Source organism: Pristis pectinata, chromosome 6 (genome assembly GCF_009764475.1).
Source record: "Pristis pectinata isolate sPriPec2 chromosome 6, sPriPec2.1.pri, whole genome shotgun sequence".
Classification (NCBI taxonomy): Eukaryota; Metazoa; Chordata; class Chondrichthyes; order Rhinopristiformes; family Pristidae; genus Pristis; species Pristis pectinata.
In genome coordinates, this window is record NC_067410.1 from 69,301,372 (window position 1) to 69,317,434 (window position 16,063).

Sequence of the window (16,063 nt, forward strand, 5' to 3'; positions counted from 1 at the left end):
GAAATGATTCCCCCATGGAAACTGGAATCCTCCCTGGCAAGGCAAAACAAATCATGCTCACAACACATTCTTTACTTCGAGATAAAATGTTGGCAACGCTACTTCCATTTCTTTCCACTATCCATCACACTGTACGCATGCTCTTGAAATATTTCACTGTGTACCCCACTCACCACGTCTTGAGACAGCTGCAATTTTTGAAACACTGCCCCATACACCCAGGTGCAGGGCTTTAACATATATCAGGAAAAGCAGCGGTGCTAGTAAGAAGTGGGGTGGCATGTTTGTGTAAACACTGTGACTGTGGCCAAAGAGCAGGGTTGGTACTTACCTTGATCTATTAAGTTCTTGGTTGCGCTATTGAGCAAGCAAACAAGCCTGGATGTGCCTAAGTTTTGAAGGTTATGTCAATTATTTGACTTTAAATGGAAGTTTATTTCTCTTGGTAACAACCCTCGGGCGTTCATTGATTGGAGGAGAATCGACGCAGCTTCCATCAATACTGTTAATTTGTTACCTTGAAAGTGCAAAATAAAGATTTATATTATGTACACGAGCGGTTTTGTGGAGTTTTACAATAAAACAGCCCCGACAGCTTCCGCCTCACCGACGGAGGAAATCCGCTGCGGTTCCCCGGGAAAGGGGAATTTTTAATCCGCGGAGCGAATTTCCAGCGGCCCAGAATCAGCGCGGCGCCGGAAGTTCCGTCTGGTTCTTGAGTCCGGGCTCGGGGTCTGGGGCGAAGGGTTGTGGTGAGAATGAAGCCGGCGGTGGATGAGATGTTCCCCGAGGGTGCGGGGCCGTACGTGGATCTGGACGAGGTGAGGAAGGAGGGGAGGCCCGGCCCGGCCCCCTGGGGAGGAGGGGGATGGTTTAGGAAGCCTTAACGTAGCTTTGGGTGAAGCTCAGTGTCGGAAGGGGAGGGGGGAGAGAGAGAGTGCGAAGGAGGGGAGGGGAGAGAGAGAGAGAGAGTGCGAAGGAGGGGAGGGTGCGGAGGAGGAGGGGAGGGGGTGCGAGGGATGGGGAGGGGATGGTGCAAAGAAGAGGAGCTTTCACAGGCCCGGGCTACGCGGTGCTGAAGGAGCAGAGCCCCAGACCTTATTTACAAGGATTGGAGGAGAAACTATTATCTCCCTCCAACATTATTCCGTCCCTGACCTCTTCCATTCCCTGCACCCTCCCAAATGTGTAATCCTGTCCCTTCCCTGCATCTGCTCATTAATCTTTTCCTCCCTCTGCTTAGACACAGGGCATTCCAGTGTGCCTTCCTTCAACATTTTATTTTCCTTTACCTGCTTGCTGTTCCCATGATAATACAATTGATAAACTTGGATTGGTTTCTTTGTCTGCATTGATAACATCTCCCCAATACCATCCTTGAGCAGAAAACCAAAACTATATTATGTACTTTAACCAACATTAGAAAGAACAAAAGCAGCTTAGTATCTTAACACTGGTGAGTTTAATTGTAAACTCCACTATAGTTTCTCACTTAAACCAAATTGTACACAAACTTTGTTTGACTTAGGCTGAATTTTTAACTTGTTTGCAAGATGGTTTTGCAAAACTTTGGTGACTGCTTTCTTAACTTTGTCACTCCTGTTCCAGCATTCCCTGCAGTGTTTCCTGAATTCCTTGCTAGGAGAACTCTATCAGGCTTGTGAGGCAAGATCTTCCCTTCACAAAGCCATGCTGGCTCATTCTGGTCGCCTCATTATAGGAAGGATGTGGAGGTGTTGGAGAGGGTGCAGAGGAGATTTACCAGGATGCTGCCTGGATTAGAGAGTATTGAATATAAGGAGAGGCTTAAGATGCTAGTGCTTTATTCACTGGAAAGGAGGAGGATGAGAGGAGACATGATAGAGGTATATAAAATATTGAGAGGAATAGATAGAGTAGACAGTCAGTGCCTCCTTCCCAGGGCACCAGTGCTCAAGACGAGAGGGCATGGCTTTAAGGTTATGGGTGGGAGGTTCAGGGAGATGTCAGGGGAGGTTTTTCACCCAGAGAGTGGTTGGTGCGTGGAATGCACTGTCTGGGGTGGTGGTGGAGGCAGATACATTGGACAGGTTCAAGAGCTTGTTGGATAGGCATATGGAGGAGTGTGGGATGGGGGGATATGCGGGAGGAAGGGGTTAGGTAGTGTGAGGGTGGTTTGATGGACGTCACAACATGGTGGGCCGAAGGGCCTGTTTTGTGCTGTATGATTCTATGGTTCTATGGTAAACTGCAACGTGTTCAAATCTATGCTGCCAGTAGAAAGTCTGTTCCCGATAACATCCATTATTTCCTATATCCTAGCACATCAATTCGGAATCCATTTTCATCTACAAATCTCTCCTGGCCTTGTCTCTACCTGCTGATAACTTGCTTCAGCGGAAGTCATCCCACATACCCTCTATTCTTGATCTTTTCTTTGTTTACTGTTTGCACTTAAACTCCCTAAGTCCCTTCACAGTGTTTTCTCTCCTTATAAAAAAAAACCTCCTTAAAATTTACCACTTTTACCTTGCCTGAGTCACTTTCTGTTCTATATATGCTGCATCCCAGTACCCAGTAACTGGCTGCAATGAACAAAGGGTGAATGGGAATATTTCTCTCAATTGCCTGCATTACTCAAAACCTAGTTGCAAAGCCTTGGCTAAAATTAGAAACTATTCTGGAAATTAAAGTCTAATTTTATTCTTAATATGCATTATCTCCTATATTTGAATGTTGTATATTCACCTTTATTAATTCCATTGCTATTGTGCATCCATCTTTTTATTTATTTTCTCCATTACAATAAATTCATACAAGTGTATTAGAATCTGAATCCACAGGTACCACATACCTGTACATTGTTCAAATGGACATTCTCCATGTGAGAACTCTTCAGTGAGTGTTGGCAATTTGCTCACAAGCACAATGTGATATAACCAATTCAGTCCTCACCCACTGTCTGTAGGCATACTTTCAGCAGGGATTGGGAATGCAAATCTTTTTTTTCCCCTGTCCTTTAACTCACTTAAAGCTTCCCAGTTACTGCTCTAGCTTAGATTAACTAGCAGTGCTCAAGCTCAGTTTGAGTTTGGCATTATTAGGTTCAGTGGAGAAATTGTATCAAAGAGTTTAGTTCTGTAAACTTAAATTGCCTTTAAGTCCAGTCATTTGATTAACTTTTCAGGCAGGAGGAAGTTCGGGACTTCTGATGGACCTTGCAGCTAATGAAAAAGCTGTCCATGCAGATTTCTTTAATGGTGAGTGATTCGTCAATTTTTTTTTTACACAATTATATGTCCAGTCTTTTTGTTTATTGTGAACTTCTTGTAGCTGGTTGAGTATTCTGCTTTAAAGATGGCTTCCAACCTTGCCCGTTTTTCTTTCCACTTTACCTCCATCACCCCCCCCCCCCCCCCCCCCCCCCCCCCCCCAGCTCAGAATATATCATGGTCACACAATGCAGTCTCTAGTTCTATTTTTTTAAACTATGCCAGTGCTCTGCTTCACATTTTATTGTAATGTTTTGGAGAATCTCCTTCACATCTTGCACTAAATTTTCTTCACTTGCAAAGCTCATAGTAGCCACAAGTAGTGCTTTCATTAAATGCTACTGTCTCACATTATTCAGAAAATTGGATTAAAAGGGATTTTTTTTTAATGCAGGTAAGTAATTTCCCTTCCTGTTAATTGATGAAGAGGACATACAACAAGTGTTTGACTGATAAGAATAGAATGCTGCTTTACTTGAAGTGCTTATTGTTTGGCGGAATAATTATTGTTGCTCTCGCCACACAATTTTGGATTACATGCTTTTAACCCAAGTGTGGTTGCAATACCTCAGGCTATGTATAAACTGTCATGTTTAAAGAAAATTTGCAGCAAAAATTACAGTATGAAATTAATAAAAATGGACAACTGATATTTTCTTTTAAAGAAAGAGATTAGCACTTATGAATCCTGAAAGACCTTGCACATTTATATTTATATTTTGTTTTATTTTTCTGGCTCATCAATGGAACTTCATCTTGTTTTACCCCAGTGGAAGAAACATTAACGGTACGGTTGTAAGTTACTTAACCTGAGTGCTCACTGCAACAGGGCAAATGGTAGTGGCTGCGATGAATCATTTATACACAGTGCAGGCATCAAAATGTTGACAGGCTTAAACTTTAAAATCATTGTAATTTTCAAATGTAGCTTTAAAAATGTACAACTTAATTGAATCTTTTTATTAAATCAGTTATTTCAAACACTTGGTATTTGTAATCTACACAATAAGATGGGTAGGAACATGTTGAAAAACAGAATAAAGCTTTGGTTGCTCAGCCACATTATTACTTCCAGATTTCAATCAAGCGATAAACCTCTCTTGTACTATTTTTCATTTGCTATAATGTAGGTTCTGAGTAAGATTTTGAACTCAATGTGAAATTCCCTATCTCAACCATTCAGTTTAGCATGTTAAAATAATGTGCTTTTCTTACAGTAGTGGCTGTGGTTAATTTTAAACTGGTTTAAGATCTCAACTACTCTCATTGAAATAGGACCCTTGAGGTCAACATCGAGCAATTATAGGAGCAATGGGTCAGAATTTGCTGCAGTAGTGAACCAATAGCACTGTTTGGTGATCTCAAAGGTTGTCTCAAAGATCTAAGAACTACTAAGAGAACTACTATTCTATTGGGGATCATTTCCAAAAAGTTAGTTTTCTTAAGGTATTTTTTTTTTCTTTCTCTTTCTCTCCACCACCCGCATCCCCCCCCCCCCCCCCTCCCCAATTATCTACTTTAACTGAAAAGCAACATCTACATAGGTTAGGATAGTAGGTAGAGCACCAAAGCTTCAAGCAAATTAGTAGAAAGTTCACTGCCCTATTTCTGTGCTTGCTTTCAAAAGTATCCCAGCTAGTGTGCTTGTTACCTTGGTTATAGGCGAATAATGATAGATTTCGGACAAATAAAAAGAAATGTGGCCAACTGAAAAATTTGAACTTGTTAACATTTAAACATTCAGAATGCTCATGTGTTTTGGTTTGGATTCTTGGCTGGTCAGTGGAATTTGGCTTTCACCTTGCTTTAGAAATGATCCCTTTTGAGGAAAAAATAAATATCTTGGTGTAAAAAGCACCCAGTGAGACAATTTCTCAGTGCATTCATGACGGGATGTTTAATTGCTATTAGTATTGTTCACAACTAGAGGGCAGAGGCTGCTAGTTGAACTGCCAGGTGCAATGCAATATTTATGCATTGCTTTTGTTATCAAAGTCTTATCTAAATTACAAGAGTTTAAAATTGGTTTTCAATTGCAGTTTCAAAATGTATACATTTTATTGTTTCGTCAGATTAACTTGTTTATGATTTCAGATCCAATACCTACAGGAAAAAACAAAATGCTGGAGGAACTCAGCAGGTCAGACAGCATCTGTGGAGGGAAACAGATAGTTGACGTTCCAGGTCGAGGCCCTTTTATCTGGATGTCCATTTCCCTCCACAGATGCTGCCTGACCCACTGAGTTCCAACAGCATTTTGTTTTTTGCTCAGGATTCCAGCATTTGCAGTCTCTTGTGACGCAATACCTATATCCAGAAATCCAAAGGTAGGTAGGCGCATAGTGAGGCATGGAGTTAGGCTTTAACTGCACAGCTCTGATTGTGGCCAGACTTCAATCTAATAAAATGATGCTTCAAAAAGCAATAAAAGTGCAAATGCTGGAGATCTGAAATAAAACCAGAAATTGCTAGGAAATGCTCGTTGGATCAGGCAGCATCCTGAAGAAATGCCATTGGTGTTTCGGGTTAATGATCCTTCACCGTAACCAGAAAATGTTAGACATCAAAGATGTTTATGTTGTAGAAAAAGGGAGAGGATGGAAAGAACAGTGAGTGTGAAAGGGTGGAAACAGAGTTGGGCTGAACAACATAAGTGGTGGTGGTGGTGCCGTCTGAGAAAGGGTGGTGAAGGCTCATTAATCACAGCAGATCTGTGTTGGAGATGAGATGAATGAGAATACAAAATCGTCATGCAACCTTTTTTAACTTGTACTAGCTATCTTGCAGTCTTTGAGTAACAGTTTTAACTCTAGGCAATTTTTATATTACTCCGCCATACTGTTTGCATTGTTTTTATGGGTTACTTCTGGTATTTTATTTGTTTGGAGTGGCAGTTGTGTACTGAGGAGGTGGTCTTTTGGGGGGAAGCTCCCTTCCCCACTTCCATCCTATCCCTCCAAACTCACTTTAAGTGGAGCCTTTGTGTGCAGCATTTAGAAGTTTTTAAATTGACAAAGGACCTGTTACATACAGTGTTTTGGCCATTAATAGTGGATGTCATGTGGTCAGTAGAGACTGATATTCCACTTGAGCCTTTTTTGTGGTTCTTCCAGACCAATTGGATTAGAACAGTACAGCACAGGAATAGGCCTTTCAGCCCACAATGTACATGCTGACCATGATGCCAGATTAAATGAATCCCATCTCCCTGCACGTGGTTTTTATCCCTCCATTCCCTGCCTGTTCAAGTGGCTGTCTAAATGCTGCTTAAACACTGCCATAGTATCTGCTTCCACAACTTCCCCTGACACCACCTTCTATGCACCTACCACTCCCTATGTATTTTAAAAAAAAACTTGCCTTGTAAATCTCCTTTAAACTACTCCCCCCCCCCCCCCCCCCCCCCCCCCCCCCCCCCCCCCCCCCCCCCCCCCCCCCCCCCCCACCCACCTTAAAGTGATGCCCTCTGGTTTTTGACATTTCCACCCTGGGAAAAAGACTCTGGCTCTCTATCTATGCTTCTCATAAGTTTATAAAATTAAATCGGGTCTCTCCTCAGTCTCTTACACTCCAGAGAAAACAATCCAAGTTTGTCATCCTCTCCTTGTAGCTAATAATAATGCAGGCAGCATCCTGGTGAACCACTTCTGCACCCTCTGCAAAGCCTCCACATTCTTCCTGTAATGCAGCACCCAGAATTGCATACAATACTCCAAATGTGGCATGACCAAAGTTTTATATAGCTGCAACGTGACTTCCTGACTATTATAGTCAACACCCTGACTGAAAGCAAACATGCCATACGCCTTCTTTACTACCCTATCTATTTGTGTTGCCACTTTCAGGGAGTTATGGACTTGCAGCCCAAGATCCCTCTGTACATTAATGCTCCTTGGGGTCCTGCCATTAACTGTTTACTTTCCTCTTACACTTGACATCCCAGACTGCAACATCTTGCACTTGTTTGGATGAAAGTCCATAGGCCATTTCTTTGCCCACATTTCCAATTGGTCTGTATCCTGTTCAATCCTTTGGCAACCTTTCTCATCATCCACAACTCTGCCAATTTTTAAGTCATCTGCAAACTTAATAATCAACACACTACATTTTTGTCCAAATCATTATCACAAACAACAGAGGTCTGTGCACTGATCTCTGTGGAACACCAATGGTCACAGACCTCCAGTGAATAACACCCCTCCATCACTACACTCTGTCTTCTGTGGCCAAACCAATTTTGAATCCAATATGCCAAGTTTCCATGGAGCCCATTTGTCTAGATCAGATTACCATGAAGGACCTTGTCAAAAGCTTTAAGTAAATGAATACAAAATCCACTGCCCTACCTACGTCAATCATCTTTGTCACATCCTCAAAAAAATAACTCAATCAAGTCTGTGAGACGTGACCTTCTCTGCACAAAACCATGTTGATTATCCGTAATATGCTATCTATCCCTGGAAAGGGATAACATTATCATAGATTAACCATCACTCTGAAACTGTGCTTTATAATTAGAAATGTGCTGCTTTATTTTGTGAATCAATTTATTTTTAATCCCTTCAGTATCTTATTTGCAACTAAAACTGACTAGAAAAATACATTGAAATAATTTCATGTTTATAGGGTTGCAAATTGCTTGTTGCTTTATCTAAATCTGGCACTTCAAACAAATTTGTGCAGTAGGAGTTTACTTGTGTTTTGTGTGATAACTCCAGTTACTGAAACACTAACTTATTGTTGGGTTTACAGAGAAAATGACGTGGCCACATTAAAATTGATAACTTGTACTAAAATCTCTGATATACAATAAAATACTTTGGGGTAGCACAGTTCCTGTTGTTATGAATCTATTTTAAGCTTGTTACGATCACCTCTGTGTTAGGTTTATGGTTCCAGGAGGAGGTGTAGTGATCCAACATCACAGTTGCTTGCAGCTGGGAGTACTGTAACGTGGCAGTAACTAACCCTTTCCTTAAGGATTTCTTCCAAATTTAGCTTTACTTAAATTACTAGCAGGTTCCATTATGCTGACATAAATGGTTTGTGGAATTTGTGTATGATTGTGTACAGAGCAAATTATAAGAACAGCCAGTATTTAGTGCAGCTCTATTTACTGTAGCTCTAGAATATAAATTTCTATGAAGGTATAGAGACATAATGGCTGCACTGCCTGTGCATACCACAACAGTGGTAAAATATTTTCACGAGTTTAATTGAATAAGGCAGTGATGTGCAAAGAAATTTCAACAAGATAATTTCATGTATTTGAGAGCTTTTTAGATGTGGATAGATATGTTTTTTCAATTTTATTACTTTGCATCAGTAGGTGAACTGCTGACTATGTAACAGTTCAAGTCTTATTATTTGCATGACATTTTAGAACACTGATTCACTTCAATTAATTTAATGGAATCTATGAATTAGTTTGCAGTGAAAGGTTTTGTGGTTTGAAGAGAGTAAGTGCCCATTATGAAGAACATTCTTCTAAGTAGGACTTTTATGCATTACCATCCTTCTGGTTATGGAGGTGTTTAATTGTGGGTGTAGATTCATTCTATTCTTTAGAACCTAGCAGGCAATGATCCTGACGTAATGTTCCCTGTTAGTTTTTTGTTTTTGGAAACCAGTGGTGCTCTGGCACTACACAGAGCTTCACTGGAGCCTATGTAGAGAACAGGTTTACATTGGCTTTGTTCTACTTCAGGTTTACACTACCTCTTACGTAGTGGTTTACTCAACTTTTAAACAGCTGATCTGAAGTCTACAGTGGCTACTTTGGGTAAGTGTGGGTGCAATTGAAATTGGAAATAAGGATTCTGACTACATTATGCTTTGCTTGTTGAGCCATGATATATATATCAAAGTTCACAAACAGAAAAGAATCTCAATAAACAGTAAACTTCTCCACAATTTCTGTTTTATAAGTTCGGTATTGAACCACGACAAGCTGCTTTGATGTGAGAAAAAGAAGCAGAAATCTACTTCAGACACTTGGAATGGTGTCATAGAGATTGATGCGACTTAAACGATTTTCAATTGAATTCAAAGGCGCTGATTTTTGAACAAATAATTCTTCAGTGGCCGAATCTGCAATTTACTAGCTGTTATCCAAGCCATATGTATATTGGTGTTCTTCCTAAATAGAACTTCATGTTGAAACAAAATTTGCAGCCTCTTATTTTCTTTCTCTTAGAATAAACACTCAATTCTATAATTTAAGGGGAATGAAAGTAAATAAATGTGCACATGGGATTGGCCTTTTTATTTCATCCACGTATGACTTTGTGCTAAAGCTATTTGGTGTTTCCTTTAGAAAACAATGTTACTGAAATCCTAGACCAAAATGGGGGATTTTAATCCAGGCTTTCAGTCTGGCATCAATAGGAGTACAGAATTAAATTTTATGGTTCTTGTAAAAGGCATTTTGGCAACAAAAGGCTTACTAGGGCAGAAAAATTGAGAAAACCTTGCACAATTGAAGTTTGTCCACTGACTAATCTGTTACTAAGAAGTCTGTGGTGAGGCAGGAAGCCAAGCCTTGATACGAGAAGTCAGTTTAAATTCATTCCTAAATGAACCCTGTTTGACTGAAAAAGCCAAATGCTTTAACACCATTTCCTGTCTCCCCCACCACCACTCTTTTTTTTGTCATGTGTAATTAGTTTCTCCAATGTCAATTAGTTAGATTGCTGGGTATGAACCTACAGCACAAACATTGTCAATCAACATTTAACATGGTACTGTGGTTCAAGGCATTTCTTGGAATGTTATCAAACAAAATTGGACATTGAGCTGCCAAAAAAGATACTATGACAGATAATCAAAAGCTTGGTTAAAGTGAGGATTTATGGCATGCCTTGAAGGAGTAAAAGTTGGAGAAGTTTAGGAAGGGTACATTCCAGAGATCAAGACTGCATAACTGGAGACATGTTGTCAACGGTGGAGCAATGACAAACAAGGCACATGGAAGTGGCCAGAATTTGTTCAGTGAAGAGATCTTGGAGCATGGTAGGACTGAGTTCCAAGAGATAGTAATGGGCAGATTTGCTCAATCTAAAAAGGGTGACTACTGGAGATATGCAATATGCCATGGTCAGCACTGAGGAAGATTTTCATTTTGAATTAACCTGCATTATCGCTGTCCTGACGGTGCATAACTGGAGCCTGGATTGAGAGAAGTTTGATCTGCCATCTTAACAAATGGAATAAAGAACACCCCAAAACATCTTGGAATCCTGAATTCAAATCTTACTCCAGAGTGGCATTCACACTGTTTTCTTTTGATCATGTACTCTGCCAGTCCTGTTACTCAAGATGGGAAGATTTGGTGAGTTCTTTCGGTGTCATCAAACACTTTTTCTTGTGTTGAATAAGGGAATATTAATTTCATGTGGAGAGGTATTGTAAGGAAACTTGCCTTTGTCATCTTCAACAGATGAGTTGTGAGTATGTGGAAGTAACAGGAAGGTAGTAGAAAAAAACTGCACTCTTTTTCAGGATATTAATTGTACATTGTTTAAACTTTAGATTTTGAAGACCTCTTCGATGACGATGATATTCAGTGATTCGTTCTCCTCGCTTAATCCAAACTTCAAATGTGGAAGAGGAAAGAAATAGAGTACGTAACGTGCAACACCTTAGCACATTGACAAACACAAGGATATCTTCAAAACAGCCTACATTTTATTAGCCTGTTTTTTTGTTTTAAAAATGTGAAGTCATTTTATTAAATTAACAACATCCTGTGTTTTTTGTAAAATAAACTTGCAACTTCTGTAATTTGTGTTTCCTTCCAACAACCAACAAATTTGTCAGTTCACCTGGAGTGAAAATTGATGCTGAGGTTTTCAGATCCTAATCACAGTTCTAATTGAAGGACTGAGCTTTACAAAACACATGTTGGGGTACACAGTTTAATGAAATAATTGTAAGTAAAGTCCTCCTTAGTTCCAGTGGTGGAAAACCACTTTACTTTTGTACAAAGATTTGCATTGAGTAGGATATATTCAAAAGTATGTCATTGGGAATATTCCCAGAGCTGTGAAGAAGTGTTTCAACTCAGTGGAGGCTTCCAGTTTTTATCCCCAATGTTCCATTGTTGTGCTAAGTGCACAGCTTTGAATGCAAGGTTATCACTTTTTTAAAAAAATCAGATGGAAGTGACATTGCACACCATCTAAATTGTTCTTCCAGCAGAAGGACCTCTTCTCAATAACCAGTTGCTTCTGAGGTATTTCATTTTGTCTTCATTTGTGGAAATTGCTTTTTTCTCCAAAGTTGAACACTCAGCTTGATACTTTTTTAAAAAAAATCTTGCATAGTATTTACAGCACAGTCAGAAGCCACTCCGCCTATCTGCACGTGCTTACTTATCTAACCCCTTAAAGATATTATTGTTTTATGTTTATCTCTTTTTCCTCTTACATGTATCACTGTGCTGTTTACCTCAACCAACCACTTATGATAGGTTTCTATATTCTAACCATACCTGGATGAAGAAATTTCTTCTGAATTCCCTTTTGGATATGTTAAAGCAATCTTGTATTTATTGCCCCAGTAATTGGTATTTCCTCTTGGGATGAATTTGTTTCTAATTGGCCCTGGTTGTAAAAACATAATTAAATAAGAATTTTAACATTTATGCCTTCTCCGATTAATAACTTTAAATGAATCAAATTAATGTAATTTGGGAATCATAAGTAGAAATGACAATTGCAAATGTAAAGTTGTAATGCAGTAATTTCAGACACTTGTTTAATAGTGCTGTACTACAACCAATTGTATTTCTCTGCTTAAAGTGGTGTGTTTCAATTTTAGCAACGTAGCCAAAATATAAAATTTGAATGGCTGGATGGCGTGTGACTTTAAAGATCAGACTAAATTATACCATGCCCTAGTCAACCTGTCTTCTAATTTGCTTTTAATGACTATTCATTGGCATTTTATGCCATGGAGGATTGACTAGTTTATTTGAAATAATTAGGTCGCATGGACATGGATTGCATGAACTCTATTGTAGGTGGAAATGAATTTGTTATGTATTTTCCCATATTTTAATTTTTCTTTCAGAATACACTGGAATACAATGGAAGTATTTTAGAGAAGGTTTATTTGTTAGCAATGCAAAGATAAAAAACCTACTCATCACTATTGATATCCATAGGTTGCTCTGATCAATTGTGAAAGTAGTGTTACTTAGGCGTTAATTAAATACATTATTAATATCCTTTCATTTCTGATTTTTTTTGTGCAATTTCCTTCAACATGTACTCTATCAGCAACATTGATATGAGTGCTACAGCTGTTTTTAACTCCTCTGTTCCACCACTGTGCATTAGTGTCTTCAAAATAGCAACACTGCAGCTTATGCTAAAACAGTATGAATTGGCTCTCTGGAAATGTATGGCATCAGAACTTAGAAGCAGAAATGGCAGCAGGAGTAGGGCATATTGCTTATCAGACCCGTTCTGCCATTCAGTATTTGGCTTCAACTCCATTTTTCTGCTAGATATCTATAACGTTGTCTAAAAATCTCATCCTTGGATTATACTTAATGACTCTGAATCCTTAGCCCTCCAGAGTAGAAAACTTAAGATTCACAGCCCCTAGCCTCCTATGATTTACATTATAGAAGCCATGTTTCAACATATTGGATGCACTCTGACATCTCACTGGATGCAACAAAAACAATGGGAGTTGACAGCATCTCAAATACAGCGCTAAAGATCTTTGGGTCAGAGCAAGCCATGACCCTTGCCAAACTGTTCAAGTATTGCTAAAATACTATCAATTATCCATCATATATTTTCCATGTAAACCTATACATGAAAAATAGGACACATTGATTCTGCCTGATAATTCCCTCATCACCCACCTGTCAATCATAGCAAAGTGGTAGTCATAAAAGAACATGGATAGAAGAGCTGAATTCTGAAGGTGAGAGTAATTGCAGTGGACATCAAGATAGCATTTACACGACTGTGACATTAAGGAGTCTAAATAAAATTGAAATCATTGGAACCAAGTTTAAAGCTAGCCACTGGTTTAAGTAATACCTCATACAAAGGAAGATGTTTATAGTTTTTGGAAATCATTCATTTCAACCACAAACTATTAGCAGGAGTTCCTTAGGGCAGTGTCCCAGGCTCAATCATCTTGAGTTATTTCATCAATTACCTTTCATAAGACACACAGGGGATGTTTGCTGATGATTGCTAACTTCCATTCCTAACTTGTCAGGTGATGAAGGCATCCATGCCCACATGCAGTGTGACTGGGATAACATTCACTTTTGTGCTGGGAAGTGAATCCCTTGTCCCACCATACAAACCAGAGCCAGTCAATAACAAAAGGGAGCCTATCCCTCCCCACTGTTTAACATTACCATTGTTGAATTCCCCACCATCAACCTCATGGGGGAGCCATTGACCAGAAACTGAACTCGAGCCGATCGAAAGTTGGGTCGCCAGTGCTGAGTATGACCACCTGACCCCCTAAATGCCTTTTTACCATGTACAAGACACAAGTCAGTTGGACAAAAGTATACTATCCACTTGCCTGAAGGAGTGTAGCTCCAACAACACTGAAGAAGCTTAACATCATCCAGGAAAAGGCAACCCACATGACTGATATTGCCTTCACTACTGCAAACATTCACGCCGTTCACCAAAGGTGCAATTGTCAATGTTTGTCCCTTAGAAGATGAGATTGAGGAATTAATTATGGGAAATTTTAAAAAAACCTGAACAAATACTTTGAACCTGCCTTCAACTCAAGCACACTGAAAGTATCCAAGCATTGATCTTTAAAAATCAAGGATCCCTGATTTTCAGTAGTAAAAATCAGGGGCAAAGGGCAGGCCTTGAGACATTGACCAGGGAATAGGTCGCAGGCAAATTAGTGGGACGAAGGGTTGAAAAGTCCCCTTGCACCCCATGGCCCGTATCCTAGGGTCCTAAAGTAAGTGTCAGCAGTAATAGTGGATGCATTGAGTCAGTCAGAGCGTCACACAGCACAGAAACAAGCCCTTTGGCCCGCCGTCCATGCTGCCTTTGTACCAATTTATACTAATCGTATTTAACAGCATCGTTTCTGCCTCTCTGTGTAGCCGATTCCTGTTATTAGTTGCCCCTTCGCTCTGTTCACCCTACACGGTCCACTAGGCCACCACCCTTTCAGGTCTGCTTGAGCACCCTGCCATATCCCTCTCAGGTCCGCTTCAACGCTATCCCGCCCTCACCCTTTCAGGTCCGCTTCAATGAAGCCCTGCCGTATCCCTTTCAGGTCCGCTTCAGGCCCACCCTGCACGGTCTGCACCGGGTTTGCCAGATTCACTCCAGGTCATCCTGCCACCCCTGCGCTTCTCCCTGGTGCCCGCAGTTCCCCACGCTTACCTCTGCCTCCTCAGCCTGTCCATGCTTCTCCCTACCTGGTGCGCTGGCCCGTCACCCTGCACCTCTTCATATTACCCGCTCCACTTCCAATCACCCTGCTATCCCTGCTTTACCCTGCGGCCTGTCACGCATTCCTTGGTTAGTTGCCCCTCCGCTCTGTCCATCCCTCAGCTTGGTTGAATCCGCTTGAACTCCACGGTGCCGTCTTCCTTTCAGATCCGATATGGATTTACTATAGGACACGATGTCAAAATTCTCTGGTTTCCTTGAAAAGCAAATCAACAGTAGCAGTAGTATTAACTTTTAAATAAGAAGCATGTTTATCTCAGAGAACTCTGTACACATTTGAGCAGATTACATTTTCAAACCAAAAATAAATGTTCTCTTTAATCAATGAAAATTGTGCTCTCAACATCTATTTGCTGTAATAGAACACATTTTCCACGTCTGTCACAGCATGCCTTCCACCAAATTGTCCACCATCTACCAGATACACTGCACCAAATCATGAAAGCTATTTTGATAGCCCAAACTCAAGCCCTCCGCCACCTTGGAAAGAGAAGAGATCATGGGAACACTGTCACCACTACATTCCCTTCCTATTTTACTGTTCCTTCATCAATACTGAGTGGAAATCCTAGACCTTCCCAACTAACAGCACTGGGAGCATCTTTAATACACATACTGCAACCCTGGCCTTGTCCAGAAGCCCTATGTTCCATATATGAATAAATAAATATTGGACTGGTCAGGCCTAGAACTGATGATATCCTTCTTAATTGAAACAAGAAATGGAAGCAGGAATAGACTATTCTGTCATTCAATATGATGAAAATGATCTGATCTTGGTCTCAACTCCACATTCCTGCATGTTCCCCATAACCCTTGACTCCCCAAATAACCAAAAATCTATCTCTGCCTTGAATATATTCAATGATTTGACCTCCATAGGTCTCTGCGGTGGATAATCCCCAAAATTCTTGACACTCTGAGAGAAGAAATTCCTTCTTATCACGATCCAAATTGGAAACACCTTATTCTGAAACAGTTCTCCCCAGGTTAGAGTGAAGGAATCATAGACTTATACAGCATGGAAACAGGCCCTTCAACCCAACTCGTCCATGCCGGCCAAGATGCCCATCTAAGCTAGTCCCATTTGGCCCATATCCCTCAATAAACTTTGCCTATCCATGTACCTGTCCAACTGTCTTTTAAATGTTGTTATTGTACCGGCCTCAACCACTTCCTCCAGCAGCTCACTCCACATATGCACCACCCTCTGTGTGAAGAAGTTGCCCCTCAAGTCCCTTTTAAATTTTTCCCTTCTCACCTTAAACCTATGCCCTCTAACTTTTGATTCTCTTTCCCTGGGAAAAAGACTGTGTGCATTCACTCCACTTTTGCCCCTTATGATTT

General features: G+C 40.4%; 1 protein-coding gene across 1 annotated transcript; it reads left to right on the forward strand.

The window, feature by feature from the left end:
• The first annotated feature begins 608 nt into the window (after positions 1–608).
• cops9 (COP9 signalosome subunit 9) lies at positions 609–12,480 on the forward strand. Its single transcript, XM_052018946.1, has 3 exons — positions 609–821; positions 3,167–3,239; positions 10,782–12,480. The coding sequence occupies exons 1-3, from the start codon at positions 759–761 to the stop codon at positions 10,817–10,819; spliced, it is 174 nt and encodes a 57-aa protein (XP_051874906.1). The 5' UTR covers positions 609–758; the 3' UTR covers positions 10,820–12,480.
• The last annotated feature ends 3,583 nt before the right edge of the window (positions 12,481–16,063 follow it).